General features: G+C 43.8%; 2 protein-coding genes across 2 annotated transcripts; one reads left to right on the top strand and one right to left on the bottom strand.

The window, feature by feature from the left end:
* Window positions 1-2,969: 2,969 nt before the first annotated feature.
* LOC149279263 (mitochondrial ribosome-associated GTPase 2-like) lies at window positions 2,970-5,039 on the top strand. The gene is made up of 6 exons (XM_089501382.1): window positions 2,970-3,179; window positions 3,414-3,561; window positions 3,662-3,777; window positions 3,904-4,122; window positions 4,369-4,507; window positions 4,648-5,039. The coding sequence occupies exons 1-6, from the start codon at window positions 2,970-2,972 to the stop codon at window positions 5,037-5,039; spliced, it is 1,224 nt and encodes a 407-aa protein (XP_089357508.1).
* A 4,703-nt stretch (window positions 5,040-9,742) lies between these two features.
* Window positions 9,743-14,552, bottom strand: LOC149279262 (histamine H3 receptor-like). Its single transcript, XM_089501381.1, has 3 exons — window positions 14,315-14,552; window positions 13,895-14,061; window positions 9,743-10,645 (listed from the first exon to the last, which is right to left on the bottom strand). Exons 1-3 carry the CDS (start codon window positions 14,550-14,552, stop codon window positions 9,743-9,745), a joined length of 1,308 nt encoding a protein of 435 aa, XP_089357507.1.
* Between the last annotated feature and the right edge of the window lie 1,501 nt (window positions 14,553-16,053).

Here is a 16,053-nt window from a genome sequence, read left to right as displayed (position 1 = left end):
TTGCACTAGAATCGGAATAGTGTGAAATACAACGTATCGTGTCGTGAGTGCAGATTCCGCTGCGGCGTCCTAATCTGGTTGGCTGTGTGTGACGTGTTAAGGTTTACTTTTAAAGGAGCACTTTTTTGGGGTAGTATCGAGGGGGAACTGTACGTATTTTTGTTTTGTTTTTGTCGAAACATGTACATTCATCATATTCCTAAAATAATGTGTTTTTTTTAAATAATGAAATGTTTATTTGTTGCAGCTGGTTTATTCCTTGACCCTTCGTGTGCCAGGCGTGTTGACGTGGCACTGAAAGGGTGAAATCGCTGTACAGGGCACATGTTTTGGAGTAATACGTGTTCATTACGTGTACTTCATTGTAAGTTTCTGTACATAGGGGCATATTTATGATATTTGCCCGGCGCATCGGGCTTTATGGGTCGTCGTCCTTGAAGGAACATTAAAGGCTTCGAACAAAAGCACTAACTTTATAGATTATTTATTTACTAACAATATTTTTTCAGTCTTTTTCCTAACTTTTTCAATGAGGACCTTCTAACAGCCACAGGCTCTCCCCCTATTGGCTTTAAAATGACATCAAAAGCAGTGGGGAGGAATTAGAGTTTTGGTATCGTTTAGTTGGTATCTACCAAATAGAGGTAGGCCTGTATTCTAAAAATGATCTCACATAAGTATGACATAATACTCAGCAGATGTGTATGCCCCCCCTCAAAAAAATATGTCACTTCTGCGGGTATTTATTGATTTAAATAGCGCCATCATATTCCGCATCGCTGTACAATGGGGGAAACAGGACATAACGAGGAATGAATCACATAACAATTTGGACAAAAAGTGAGCTTACAATCTAGAAGATGAGGAAAGGGAGAAAAGTCGGCAATTTCTCGCTTTTTGGCCAGTTCTACTCCCTTAGAGATGGTGGTAATATTTTTTTGTTTGTTTGTTTTTTTAGAAATGTTTATTTTAAATATTTAATATTTTTAGTTCTCATAATTTAATGTTCCTTTAAGCACAGGTAGCGCGGTTACCGTGTCTATTGTCGATAACGATGGCCGCCATGCTTAGCGTGCTGGAGATGCCTGAGGTTTGGCGTACGCCCCTCCTTTTAATAAGTCTGATATTTGGAAATGTGCGTTCTATCACCGAGGGCTTTCGTGTTTGTTTGTTTGTTTTTTGGCCTATTTCTGTGTAAAAGCTTGTCGAAGGAAATTGTAAATAAGACGCCATTTTTTTTCTGTACTACTGAATGTTTTAGAGAAATGTCATTACATTTTGGGCTCTGCTTTATATGAAGAATACAATAATATTTCATTCACGCCTCTCGTGTATTTTTTTCTTATATATTTTTCCGTAGCTCTGGGGTGTGTGTGTGTGTGTGTGTGTGTGTGTATATATATATATATATATATATATAAACAAAAGATATAGACTGTAACGCACTCACTTGACTGGAAGCAGTTGCAATATGCCCGGGTGCTAACAATCCAAAAAATATATACAGCAAATAAAGTTGATGCACTCAGCGGGTCTTCTTTTGTATAAAATTTTCTTGACTTGGTGAAGTCAATAAATTTTATAAAAAGAAGACCCGCTGAGTGCATCAACTTTATTTGCTGTATATAATTATATATAATATATATTATGTATATGTATGTGTGTGTGAATATATACCGTATATATATATATATATATATATATATAATTTACACAGTGATTAATATATATAAATATATAGTGTCTGTGTATATGTATGTGTGTGTGTATCTATATATATATAAAATGTGTGTGTGTGAAAGTATGCTTTTTAGAACGTTTTTTTTTACTTTAATTAGATTTAATTCTTCATCATTTAAATATAAATGTCAATAAAATATTTATTTTACTCTCAGACTGTATTCCTTTTTTAATCCCTTGTGAAACCCTCTATTTCTATATCACAAACCCCATTTTACCTATTTAATTCTCCATAAAGTACACATTAAGTTTTTCTAATATCCACCAGCGCTCAGATAGTTAAGGAGGGGGGGTGTCTACGCGTGCAGCTTGTGAACTACAAAACAGAGCATTCTGGGAGATGTCCCGGAAGTGCCGTTGTACAGGAACCTGGATCTGCCGGAAGTTGAAGACAAACGGTGTAGTCATGTGCCTAGGAGGTACAGAGGGGACCCTAAGGTACGCACAGAGCCCCCCCCGGACCCCAAGATGTCTACAGATGGGTTTCCCACATAGGGGACCCCAGGCTTTCAAGCTATAGAGGACTCCAAGTTACCCAAAAAGTGAACCCCAGGGTCCCCAGCCACTGGAAACCCCACCATTATCACTCCACAGTTATCTGGGGCCTAAATATATCACATATATCCTTTCCTATCAGTGTTAATATTAATATGGCGTCAGATGACACGTGAGCGGATACCTATCCACAGCCAGCGTATAGATTACATTATATTTATTTGTATAGCGCCTGCGTGTTCCGTAGCGCTGTTACAACGGAGTCCGTAAAATAAATCAAAATCACAAACAAAACAAAAGGAGATGAGGGGTCCTGCTCCCAGGAGCTTACAATCTAGTCAGTGTGGTCAAGCCAACCATGGTTAAATACGCAAGACCACGTTGTGTCTCGCATTAATTCCCATTCTATTATCTTTGTACAGTTTGTTCTTTAAAACACAGACTTTGTATGATGTCATGATTAAAGGTTCTTAATATCATTTATAGCGATTCAGCGGGGCTTTACCAAGAGGAAAAGGGGGCATAAGGCACAACGGTGCTGTATCAGTCAATAAATAACTCTGGGGCGACTGCCAATTTAGTAACACCAATGAGGTCTTTTTATGTCGGCTGACAGATTATCTCTTTTTATTGAAATGGAATGAAATCTGAGTTTGTGTCAGTATTGGGTTCAGATGATCTATAATCCTAACATTAACCCCTGTTCTTCCAGGTTTTGACCGCGGTATGTAGCCATGCGGACGCTGCAGCTGGTTTCCCGATTCCGTGGATTGGTTGAGGAATTGCGCCTCCGCCAGCCTGCCTTTTACCGGCGTACCATTTACCCGGCTTCACACGGGGGTCTTCTGCTCTCTCATTGTCGTGCTCTGTCTGTTGGTAGCCGTGCTTGTGCAAAGGCCAGAGATCTGGCCAAGAGAAAGCGGGACCTTTCAGAAAAGAAGCTGGTAAGTTATGCGGATTTAGGTGACGAAGCACACAGGTTTGCTTTGCCCGTGAGGCTGATCCAGCTACGAAGCTTTCTATGGCCTGCCTCCCTCCTGACGTACTGGATTCAAGAAACCCCGCCGTGCGCAGCCTTGGGTTCATAAACTTGTGCATGAAGAAGTCAGAGTTTGATCGCTAATGGGAAAAATATATTCTCATACAAGCATAATTACCCCTAACGTGTTTCCTTTCAGACGCGTTATTTTGTCGATCACCGGAAAGTTCGGATAGTAGCCGGGTCCGGCGGGAATGGCGCCTGCTGCTTTCATAGTGAGCCAAGGAAAGAGTATGGTGGACCGGACGGTGGGGACGGTGGAAATGGTGGGCACGTAATCTTCCGAGGTATTCTGATATTGGTCTTCCATTGTGGCCTCACAGACTGATTCCCGCCCCCCCCCCCCCAAAAAAAGATCGTAATATCTTTGATCGTTGACCTTTTTAGCTGACCCTCGGATCAAGTCTCTGTCCAGCGTTGTCCCGGTGTACCAGGGTAACCATGGAGAGTCGGGCAGGAGCAATAATTGCTTTGGAAGAAATGGAAAGCATTTGTATATTGGGGTGAGTCGGGGACTAATGTATTTTTTGGGGGAAGGGGGAGAATACTTGGGAGTAAAAATATATAAAAGAGAGAGAACATCCAAGTGAATCGGTTAAAGGGATCCGTGGTTTTTTTTTCCCCCCCAGGTCCCTCTTGGCACACTAGTGAAGGAGGACGGAGTAGTACTCGCTGATCTGTCTCAACCTGGGCAGGAGTTTTTGGCGGCTCACGGTGGAGCTGGGGGAAAGGGAAACAGATTTTTCCTCACAAACGAGAACAGAGCTCCGATGATGGCGACGGCTGGTGATCCGGGAGAGGAGAGGGTCCTGCAGCTGGAGATTAAAACAATGGCTCATGCCGGCATGGTGAGTACCGGCTGTGTGTAGAGTTTGGAGACTTATTTTTCTTTTTTATATTTTTCATTTCTTATTTGCTTTTCATTTTCCAGATTTTAAAATCTAAACTAACTTTTATGACTAGTGCAAAAAAGACAAATAAAATAGGAGATGAGTTCCCAAAATGCCAGAAGCAGTTTTTCAAGAAGTATCTTGAAATCCGTGAAATATAAAAACAAAAAGACCTGAAAATTGGGTAAATGTGTTTATCCTCAGGTGGGTTTTCCCAATGCTGGAAAGTCTTCTCTGTTGCGCCTTCTGTCAAACGCTCGCCCCGCTGTGGCTTCGTACCCATTCACTACGCTCAATCCTCACGTGGGGATCATTAACTACAGAGACTACGAGCAGATCGCAGGTACGCGTGAGGCTTTATCATCGACTGAAACAGAAACATTTAACCCGAGGTGTAAAGCAGGCGGCAGCGCACTCTTCTGGGGGAAGCTGTCCCCTCTATAGCGATTTCCCAATAACCCCCGCATCTTCCTACGTTTTTAGTGGCGGACATCCCCGGCATCATTGAAGGAGCCCACCAGAACCGAGGCTTAGGCTTGTCCTTTCTGCGGCACATCGAACGGTGCTGTTTTCTGCTCTATGTCTTGGACCTCTCCCACCCGCAGCCCTGGATCCAGCTGCAATGCCTGCAGTATGAATTGAGGCAGTATGACGACAGCCTCCCTGCCCGACCTCACGTTATCGTAGCCAACAAGCTAGACCTTCCTCAAGCCCGAGCGACTCTGCAGCGGCTGCGCCAAGAGACGGAGAGTAAAGTTATCGGAGTGTCGGCACTCACCGGAGAGAATGCCGAGGAACTGATACTCCACTTGAGAGAGATGTATGATAAATATAGGGAGGACAGCAGGAATAAAAGGCGTTCCTTGAAATGGTGACCTCTGTGAACATGGTGACCTCTGAACACCAGAAGGACGTTCCTACAAATCCAGAACATTTTCAGTGTAACGCAAAAGAAACCTAAGCAGGAATGGTTGAGAAATGAATAGAGGAATTTTCCAGACTTCTACCCCTGTGCCTGTGTTTATTAGATGAAATCGTTCTCTTCTCGCTGCGATACAGTTCCACTTTTTTGACGAGAAAGGCACTGACGACAATCTATGGAACCGCTAGGTGGTGCTGTACACCATGTAAAATGTATAATATAATAGTTATTTAAATATGTCTATTCCTTTCTTTAAAATACATGTTTTATGGGTGGTCCGTATATCTTCCTGGGGTATATTGTGTGCATCTAAACATCTGGCCCAAGAGCAGTCTCCTAGGGGCTAAAGTCTCAAAGATAAACCTGTATCAATGATGCATGAACAGGTAAGGCTGCTGAGAAGTTTATTTTGGGGTAGGAAGCAATCCGAACAAAGGGGGTCTTATTGTGAAACTAGTAGCCATACCAAAGAAAATAAAAACCAGTGTGTGTCACAACTCGATTTAACAGACGTTCTGAGCTGTCCGTGCCCGAATATTATTTATACATAGAAATTACAACAACAAAAAAAACCATTCTGTTTAGTTAAACGTCTCAGCAATTACCCCGCTGTGAAGCGATAATTTGCATGGCTGTCTTCGTGAAATGTTCAGGCTGTTTTAATGAGATAACAAGTAGCAAGATCAGACCTGAGGCAATTATAAACTGCAGCCGGCGCGGACAGACCAGGAATAATCTTAATATAAAAAATAATGTTGCTGTTGTACGCCTGTCACGGTTACGTTTTGCCGTGGACTTTCGATCTAATGAGAACGGGCTGCAGCCGTGTGTTTCCCGAAATGGAAAGCCATAATGCTCAATTGCTAACCAGCCGCCAATATGACGTCTGAGCATTATGGGAATTGTAGTCCAATGACCGGTGGAGACCTTCCTGCGGGGCTGCCTCCACGGGTCCCCGAGTCGTTTTCGTGGTAGTCGTGAATCGCTCTTCGTTTCATTGGAAGCTTCTGTGGATTTCTTGATTTAATCAAAGCCTAGAGGAGGCAGGCTGAGAGTAATGGGATTTTTACCCTAACAGCGGATAGGATAGGAATGCAGGACCTGTCTGGTATCCACGGAGATTAAAAAAAGTTATCGAGCAGGTAATCTGCTCTTACTTCCCAGCATCCAACTTTTAATTTTTAGGTTTTTGTTACTCTTCAAATTCTAGTCTTTGTTCTTAAAATAATCGGCTTTGCTGCTTATTGTCTATCGGGCTCTATATATACGTGAATGTTACGGCTTGGCTTAGTAATCATTGTCGGTTTGTGCTATAATGCTGCGAATATCCCGCAGCTTCCGGATTCCTTGTAATTGTTAATTTATCTCTAGGGATTTAGTCATTTTCTACTTTAATCGTCAGGATGCCAAGGTGCCGGATGGTGTGGGGATGCTCTTTATTTCCGCGTTAAGAGAAGGAGGATCGATAATTAGTTTGGTGGGAGGTCGAGAAAATGGCAGACAATTAAAATCCCATGCCCCTTAATACCAATTTGATCTCCGGCGTCTAGCAGAATTGTGGATATGCTGAGTTTTTAGATGGGACCTTCATCCCTCCGGCTGACGGAGGGTTAACGAGTCTCCAGTCTCACCCACGGGCAATTAACTCTCGGGGACTGCGTGATATCTCAATTGAGACTGATGGATTGATTCTGAAATGCCCCTTGCCTCCCCCCATGCTTAATTCCAAATGGTTAAATGGCAGAAATTGTATTTGTCAGCAACTGGATTAAGATCATTTCGAGAAACATTCATCATAATTAGAGGCCAGAGAGCCCAACATCGAGTCAACGAGGATGGTCTCCGGAGCAGAAGACACTTTCGGTTGACCGGTTGGGTCGCGCGGTGGCTGTTTGTGTGTTTGGCAACCAAGAAGATACTTTTACGAAGGCCGTTCCGCTAGCAGGTCTTAAGTTAACATTAATGTATCGCTATATCCTTAAGCACAACTTTTCATTGGAGGATTATTCTGTATCTCGCGAAGCCTTTCCTCCATAATTACGAGAGGGATAGAAGACCCCCAGCCCCTCTCCTCGACTTAAATGATCAACATCTGGTTATGGTGTCTGAAGATGAGCGCCATTAGCCATGGACGCCAAGCTTCTTCTTGGAAAGAGATACATTGTCTCTAATCCTACTGTTTCAGGCTACATTCTCCACGAGGTTCAGCCAACCTTCAAGCGATCGCCCGGGACCCGTACGTTCGTTTCCTCCTCTGTCCAACAACCAGCATCTTGAGACAAGTTGGTCCTGAGTATGAGCGTCACGTGTCGGTCTGAGTAACGCATTCCTTATTTATCCTAATCACTATCTGCGCCGAGAAGTTTCACGCGTTAAAAAACATGATAATATTCTCTTGCTTTTAGCAAAGAGTTCCTGCAGAACCGCATACATTTGATTTCTTTATGAGATTCTAAAAAAGCTGCATACATTAAAGTGCGCCTGTCAGCGCCGCAGGAATATGTTAGGTGGAAATGTATAATATACAGTGTAAAATAATAAAATAAGCCTTTTCGGATCTTTCTTGTGGCAGCAGCCGTTAGTTAATCCAAGTTTGGTTTTGTTAACGTCACAGCAAATGGGGTCTTAGCATCGACAGCCCCCTATTAATTCGTTTAATGTGTAATTAGCTTAATTAAATAGTCCTGTTACATTGCATCAAGCGTTTGCGCACATTTAACCTACATCATTATTATAATTTTAAAAAATGTAAGTTCGCTTTGTGTTAATGGGTTTTTGGGGGTCCTAATATTACCAGCGTGGGGATACCCCATGTTGAGACAGAGGAGGGACAATGTATCTTTCGATTAACCAACATGGGTTCCGAGTGACCTGTAAATGAGTGCCTGATTGGGATATAAAGTATCTATCACTGGACTATTGTGCGAGGGCTAATTGAGACTACAGGGGCAGATAATAGATCCTGCAGGCGCACCCCCCCCAGGGCTGCGTGTCTGCCTTTATATATTTATGCAGCCGTCCTTCCTGATTTGCACTCGGAGAATAGATGTTTCTTTCTCATTGTTCCTCGGCTGCTTATGCGAAATTGATCAGGATTCATCCTCGCTTTTATCAGTCTCCTTTCATCTTTCTGGTTCTTGTCACGCTGTCACCTGCCAACCCCCGAAATAACTTAATTAGAAACTCGAGACCAAGTGCTGGGGTGGGCACTTCATATCGGCACCCGACGCATTTATCAGCCTATTTAACAGGCTGGAGAGAGAGCAGCCGGTATCCAGATATCTGTCCTTAAGAAATAACATCTTATGTTTCCAGCAGACATTGTCGGGGATCTCACCTCGTCTGTGATGGTATTTCTAGCTGGCTTTATTGCCTTTTCTATAAATCGTTACGTAGGGCTGCTGGATGGGGTCGTCTCAGCCTGTCGCTCTGTTCTATAAATAATTGGGTTTTATTCAACTCTTTCTGGACTTTTTGCTAAGAGCCGAAATGAATTGGGTTTCTTCTTGTGCTATTCCCTGGCCATTCATAGCTTGGACCTTCCTGCAGGAAAATTTGGGGTCCCTGCCTATCAAACCTCCAATGTATTTAGGTGATTCATGGTTTAGTTAGGAAACTAAGTAACCATGTATTTATCAGATCTCCTCAACCTTCTCCGTTCCGTAGACCTGTAATAAGACTCAATGAGGTTACTTTGTATCTCCAGGGTTGGAGTAGAACTCGTGGAAATATTGTTAGTAACAAGTTACAGTTATTGCAACACAGACTCCTTTTGTGTAAGAAAATATATTTTATTCCAGACGGTAGCACAGAGACACCACACGTCACATAGGAATTGTGTCTGTTACCAAAGGTGGTCTTTTGACCGAGTTGGGACCTTCTGACACACGCACATGCAGAGCACACGTGAAGCTCACAGCCTGTTTCCACACAGAGATCTCAGACCACGTGGGAGATAACAGTGGATTAAAGCCAGGAGTCATATCACAGATCAACATACATGATCCCTGCTACATTATATGTTTAGATACATGTTGACTTTTGTTTCTCTGTTCCGACATAGAACGTTATCCATAAACGACAATGTTCAATGGCAGATGTCACAATACGCGCCCCCGATGCATGATTTACATCTTTGCTGTCTCCATCATCTTAACAGAATATCCAGAAATATTAGAATAGCTTTGTACTTTTTTTTGTTTGTTTTTTGCTTTAACTGGCATGGAAAGCTAAGGAGAGAAAAAAAAATTATAAAAGCACCAGCCACGACTTGGTATTCAGGGGTCGTGGAGAAACACGCATGCAACAGGCCACGTAGACTGAGCCACAAGAACGTTCCTTAGGGTGAAACTATTGACGCGCCTTCTTGGGACGGCAGAGGAGGTACAAAGGTATGGATCGGCTAAATTAGACAACGTTCCCGAAAGGAATGGCCGAAGGTGGCATTTCCTCGTCCCACCTTCTCTGACCACATCCAATGTAGCCTTTTCATTTGAAGACTAATGGCCCAGCAAGCCGGGAATGCCATTGTGCCCCAGACTAACCTTTCACTTCAAGCATTACAAGGACACTTATACATTAAACACCCATTGTCTGATTTTCTTGTAATGCTCCCCTCTTACTCACGCGGAACGGTCTCGTTACCCGGGAACGCGCTCACTTCCAACAGCGATGAGATTTGCCATTGGGTTTAAGTGTTAATTTTTGGGGACACAAGATCTTTTTAAATGCTCTCTTGAAGCTGTAATGGCACAGAGGGTACAGAATGGGGTTGACGGCTGAATTTATCCACAGCAGCCAAAAGGAAGCCTCATACCAGTAATTGGGAACGCAGTGTCCCCTGCAAGCGGCCCTGATGATCATCAACAGAGTATAAGGGGCCCAGCAGAGCCCAAATATACAAACAATCACTGCCAGGGACTTGGCCACTTTTTTGTCTCTGGACAATCGAAATCGTTGAGCAATTCCTTGAGAAACCATCCTCATGCGTTTCTCCAGAGATGGTGTGGAGCCAGATTCATTAAAGCTTCTTCTAGTGCTTCGGGACTTCCCCAATACAGTCAGTGTGCTCCCGTTTAATGAAGCTCTCTTGACCTCTTTCACCCTCCCTATCATCTCGGCCTCCGTTGGCTTCCCTGCCACTTTTCGACCTTGTCCTCCAGCTCGTGAAATCTTCTGCTGCAGCTTCCAACATTTCAAAGAGCTGGACCTCTTGGGTTCCGCAGTCTCCCTGTGGTCCTCAGTGGTGGTTTGGCTCTGAGCTTCCTGCAGGAGGTCCAGTCGGGTATTGGTACGTTTCCGAATGTTTAGATAGATGCTCATGTTGAAGAACGTCACGCTAATAAAAGGGGTGAAAAACTCCAGGGTGGAAGCCGTCATCAGAAAGTACCAGTTGTAAAAGAATTCAGCGAAGCATTCTCCTTCTGGGATGATGCTCCTTCCTGCTATGTACTCCCAGGTGATGATGGCCGGCCCGTACAACAGGAAAGCTAAAAGCCAAACCATGGACATCTTCACCACGGCATGTTTGCTGTTACTCTGCTGAGCCCTGTAGCTTACCTAAAAAAAAAAAAAAATACATTCGTTATTAGTAGGGAACCTGTGACATAATGATACCGCGAGAAACATCTGCTATTGTGTCTTCAGCACTGAATCACTTGTCGTATGAAAGAGACAAAGAAACATCTTCGGCGAGTGAATGAACAGATACAATGTACGTAGGTGAAAAAGGCATCGCAATCAGATGGGTTGGCAAGGTTTGGTGGTGACTCACAATTACCCCGTAACAACAGCAAATAGATAAACGAGGAGAAGCGTCTAGGGTTCACAAAACCCCTTTTCCACACCATTGGGCTCCAATCAGACCACCAAGACTACGAGGTAGCAAACCACGCGGTCGGTCATATTCAGAGGCTACTCGCGTGTCCGCTGCGCTTGACATCCAACGCCTGTTCGCCACTGATTACTGGTGTCAAACGAATCATTGTGATACCTTTTATCTGTTTGCTTTGTGTATTTCTAATGTAATTCTCTTTTCACTCGGAACACACCATTCTTTTTCTTTTTTTGTTATACCAGTTTCAAAATGAAGGATGCTTCGAACCTCTGTTCCCGGCAGAAAGTATCTGGATAACGTGGCCCCTTTTTATTTATCTGATACATTTGCATTTTATTTTATTTTATTTGATGCTTTGGAATGGCGACCATGGAGTTAAGGACCTTTGGTCCGCCAGACACCTTGGACTATAATTCCCACAATCCAGGCAGCGCTTATGCCACGGTAACTGGAGGTTTTAATGCGTTTCTGTTTAAAATAGGCTCCAATTGTAAAACTAGATCAGACCTCTCATAACCCCCCGCTAGGTGAAAACTGTGCCAAAATTTGGGTTCAAAAAAAGCACAAACGGCTGCTCAGTCTTTTTATAAGGGAAGAAGAAAAGCTCAAGTGTTAAAATAGTCATATTTGTGCTTTTTTTTTTATGTACTGGTTTTTTAGCGGAACCTGCCTATCCGCCATGCTGTTCTCTCTCGATATCATATAGTATCAGATAAATAATTTAATTTATATGTTAGTACAGCACCATGGAAAATGATGGCGCTATATAAAACCACTATAATAATAATATTTTTATTATTATGATTAGTTATTGTTTTATATTAGTTATTTAGTTTTTATTCTTATTATTATGATTAGTTATTGTTTTATATTTTATATAAAACAGCTGTTTAATTTTTAGTGTTTCAGAACAAACCAGTATACTGTGATATTATTTAACCAACTTTAGCAAGGGTTCTACACCTTCTCAAAATCTTTTCTCGTCGTGATCCAAGTGAATTTCCCTCTTCAGTATAATTTTTTTTTCATTAAAATGTGTATTTTTGCCTCTTATCGAACCTCTTAGGGGGTCATGGATAAACCCCTCTATTACCCCAGAGCGTGTGGTATAATCTTGGTTATTTACAATATTAGTACGTGGAGCAGATGAAGCATCGGGCACGTCTCGGACTTTGTCACCCGCTGTGAGTTATTACCTATCGGTCCGTGATGTTCTTGGAAACTGTAATAAGCGTTCTGTGGTCTACTTGTCGCCACCGTGCAGTTCTAGACCTACCCCCGGCATAGATAAATTACAAGCCCCAGGAATTTCCATAGAAAAGATGAAGAGACTTTGTAGCAAAACCTTGTTGTTTGAGTGTCGAAAAGATATTGTTTTAACCCGAACATAGCCGCCTGGTTTGTTAAATATATTTTGTGTTTTGTATGTATATGTATTATATGGATTAATATAAAGGTATGGAAAGGGCAACTTTGATGGATTGTGTCCGTACGGTTGGGCGATACCCTTAATAGGGCATTCGGAGAGGCATAATGCCCCTGCAGTTCAAAGTGAAGCAAGGGGGTAATTGGTTGCTTTGTGTAGGAAATCCTGCTCTACTAGTCTCCAGCAGCCAGAGGGTTACAGATCCTGGAGTTTGCCTGCTTGGAGTAATTACCCCGGCCCTCTGACTGCAGGGGGTATTTCATCTGAAGGTCGAAATCCAATAAGGATTCCCTGTAGCAGTTCGATCCTGTCTACCTCTAACAGACTCGTTCCTCGGAGAATAACGTAACTAACTACAGATGTACTAAGTGTCCATAATCCAATCCATACAGACAGTCCCGTGTGATGTGCATTTAATGCGGGTAATATACTGACGGGGGACACGTTTCAGGAAGCGTCTCGTGGTCCTATTGATCACGAGTGGGTGACGCGCTTTTACCCCTTAGCCCCACAGTTGTTGCACCGGGGAGATGGCGCTTGGTGGTGCTATTGCATGATACGCTGTATCTGGATTATACATTGGAGTCACGTAAATGGGTTTAGATAGAGATATTGCTCTGAGAGTCCCAACATAGAAAAGGGCCGCAAGTTACATAAGCTTTCAGGACCTCAGAGGTCTCTTCCTGAACTTTGACTACAAACCATAGAATATATGGGGGCGAGAATTCCACCCTATGGGGTACGGTCTGTTTTGGGCGATTGATGGGTTCCAGTCAATGGAATGGCATGTACCTTGCAATTCCCAGTAACTGTATAGGGTAGAATGAAATCTAGATGGTATTTGTAACCGCTATGGGGTAGGGTAGGGCGTTCCAGCCTCTGTCTGACCCATTGGGTGTTTGTCACGCATGTAAAGCCGGACGTGTATGAATTCTGCTTGCTCCAGGCTGGTATTTGGCAGGTGTAGCCCGGCAGCATGTGAAGTACGTACACAGTTAATGATGGTTTATGGCTCTACGCAATACCAGGTGCACTCAGCAAAGTTTGGCATGGAGTGCATAGACTGTAGCGGGCGACGGCCCCTTCTGGCACTGAAATGGTTATACAGAGTCTTAAGTATACAATAAAAGACCCTCTGCTGCTCAGTCATCTTTGTGTGGGATCACACCTGCCATTTAACTCACAGCCCACATGATTACCTACATGTCAAGAAAGTGATCTTGGATCAAGAAGGGTTAACTATACAAGGTCAGTTCCACCGCAGGATTGACTGCTTAGAAGGGTTAACCGGACAAAGCCAACACTGTCAATGGGTTAACTGTACTTAGGGTGCCTGAGGCTCGTCAGTTGCCCCCACTATGGGCTGACCGTTCAAGGTTTATCTCCTTACACTTCCCATTTCTCTGCTCTAAAAGGATTAACAGAGAAAGGTTACTCCCCCTCCCCCCCCGATTCTTGCCTCTGACAGGGTTAACAGTATGGGGTATCGCTGTATGCTATCAGAGCCTTTTCCAAATACCCCTACCCTGGGGTTCAAGATACTCACCGCCCTGGTCACTGATATGAACCTGTCATAGCTGATCAGCACGATATTAAACACAGACGAAGTACACAGCAAGTAATCCAGAACCAACCACAGTTTGCAGACACTCCTGCCGAAGCTCCATCTGCCTGTTAGTACATAGGGCACGTAGAGCGGGATGCACAGGGCTCCTGGAATGAAGACACATTGTATTTCACTAATACAGCCTGTGACCGTACATACCCCCTCCCCACGCATAGCGGAGGTCTTAAAGACCTCATCGTCCTGCCTGTAGCCCTACGGATACATTGTATCTTCCATTTCATCTTCTACGTTCTTACATCTTCCTTCCGCACGGTAAATTAGAAGTCTACACATATACTTACTTCCCCGCAACTTGTTGCTTCACAAGAACCGGAAGGATGGAAACGGAACATACTTTACCTACGAGGAAATCTGAAATGGCCAGATTGAGCAGAAAGTAATTATTTTGCGTCCTCAAACTGGAGTCCACCAAGAAAGCCAGCATGACCAGAGCATTCCCCAAAACGGTGGTTACGATAAGAATCCCCATCAACACAGCGAGGAACACTGTCCAGGAGAAGGGGTAGCTGTTACTGAAGGCGAGTCCGCCGCTCCTCCATGACCCGTTGGAGAACCAGTCCTGTTGGTTGCTGTCCATTTCAGTACCACAGCGTCCACTGAGAGATCAGGAATCAGACCATCGTACCGGCGGAGAGCCCTGCGTGCATCCTCAAACGGATGGAAGACATTTGACTGGTGAGGAGATGCCTCAAAGTGGTCATTAAGACAGGAGGGTGTTATATCCAAGGGTCTTCATGATCCATTCAAGTCAACTTTTGCATAATCTACCAACCCGAGCCGCGTTCCCGTCCTTCTGACAGCCTGTCTGAATGTCACAGGATTCACGTTCCATCTGATGTGATCACCACCTGCATGTCCCACTCCAATAATATACTGAAAACACGACCCGGTATCTCCACTGTAAGATCTATACCACCTCCTCCGCTCCTCCCCTCCCTCCTATCTACCCACCCCCATTAATGAAGCCTCAGACGCAATTCACACTCCTAGCAGCCTTCCTGAGAACAATATGGGACTCTTCAGCCACAAATCAGCCGTAAATCACCTTTTTCGAAGAGATACCCCGTGTTAACTCTTTCACCCCTTAGAGTCGCAGCTTAGTGGCTGCCTTGGGGGGTTTAAAAACTATTTGTGTATGCAGAGGACACCCGGTGGAGATGGGACCTCTAATTGGGATTCGGTTTAGCTCTTTACTAGTATCTCTAGTATCAAGGCTCAGATAAAAGCACCGCTGAGAGTCCCGCGTAATCCTCTCGGCTCCTTATTACCATCACAATTCTTCTTTGATTTAGCGGACAACAGCCGATTGCTTCACGACGAGGAAAACGGGGTTGATTGTAGTAAAAGGACCGCGCCAGCCCTTTTTGGCACAGGACGATGCGTACAATTTCCTTTTTTTTTTTTTTTTTTTTCCAATTACAGATTGAACAGTTTGTAACATCTGTCTCTAAAAAAACCACGCGCATTGTCAGAAATGAGTTAATTCCCACGGTTTGAGGGTTGTCAAGGAGGGCAGCGGTCCTTTTCATTAATAATCTCTTGTCTCTGCGCCGGGGAAACATATTATCACGGCTGGAGTACACTGTCATAGACAGAAGCCAAGGATCCCAGGAGAGATGATGAGGCTTACAGTCTAGAGATCTATCTCTGTGTAGGATGCTCGGTAACCAGATCACGAGTCCAGCCGTGTACCTAGAACCAGATTCGCTTAACCAGATCTGACGTTTCCGGTGATCAGTTTCTTTGGAATACCTCAATATCTGTTATACTTCCTACCTAACCCGTGTTGGATCTAAAATATGGATCTCATACCCCCATTAAAGAACGCGCATTAGCTCCATTGCTCATTGTCTTGGATTAGATCCAAAAGGGGCTTTCGGTGTTAGTTCATGCATGACATGGCAAGAAAGACTTAAAACACCTGGATTATTTCTGGAACAGAGACGGAACATGGAAAAGAATCAGCATCTGGAAAGAACGAAAACAGGTGTTCTAGAGTCTCTAGAGCTCCTGGGTCTAGAAGCTCTTACAGCTCAACAGGATCAGTGTTTTACAGGATCAAGAAGCACTGAGAGTTG

Source organism: Sceloporus occidentalis, unplaced genomic scaffold, assembly GCF_023333645.1.
Source record: "Sceloporus occidentalis isolate IW3139 unplaced genomic scaffold, rSceOcc1.0.p SCAF_173, whole genome shotgun sequence".
In the NCBI taxonomy this organism is placed as follows: Eukaryota; Metazoa; Chordata; class Lepidosauria; order Squamata; family Phrynosomatidae; genus Sceloporus; species Sceloporus occidentalis.
The sequence above is the reverse complement of the archived record's forward strand: the minus strand, read 5'-3'. Positions and strand labels throughout refer to the sequence as shown.

Excerpts from the sequence above, each read along its gene's own strand:
- LOC149279262 (XM_089501381.1), bottom strand. The coding sequence starts at position 14,552 with ATGGACAGCAACCAACAGGACTGGTTCTCCAACGGGTCATGGAGGAGC. Across the intron at positions 14,062-14,314 it reads CATTTCAGATTTCCTCGTAG|GAGCCCTGTGCATCCCGCTC; the intron begins GTAAAGTATGTT and ends TCTTCATTCCAG. Across the intron at positions 10,646-13,894 it reads TCATATCAGTGACCAGGGCG|GTAAGCTACAGGGCTCAGCA; the intron begins GTGAGTATCTTG and ends TTTTTTTTTTAG.
- LOC149279263 (XM_089501382.1), top strand. The coding sequence starts at position 2,970 with ATGCGGACGCTGCAGCTGGTTTCCCGATTCCGTGGATTGGTTGAGGAA. Across the intron at positions 3,562-3,661 it reads TGGGCACGTAATCTTCCGAG|CTGACCCTCGGATCAAGTCT; the intron begins GTATTCTGATAT and ends TGACCTTTTTAG. Across the intron at positions 4,123-4,368 it reads CAATGGCTCATGCCGGCATG|GTGGGTTTTCCCAATGCTGG; the intron begins GTGAGTACCGGC and ends GTTTATCCTCAG.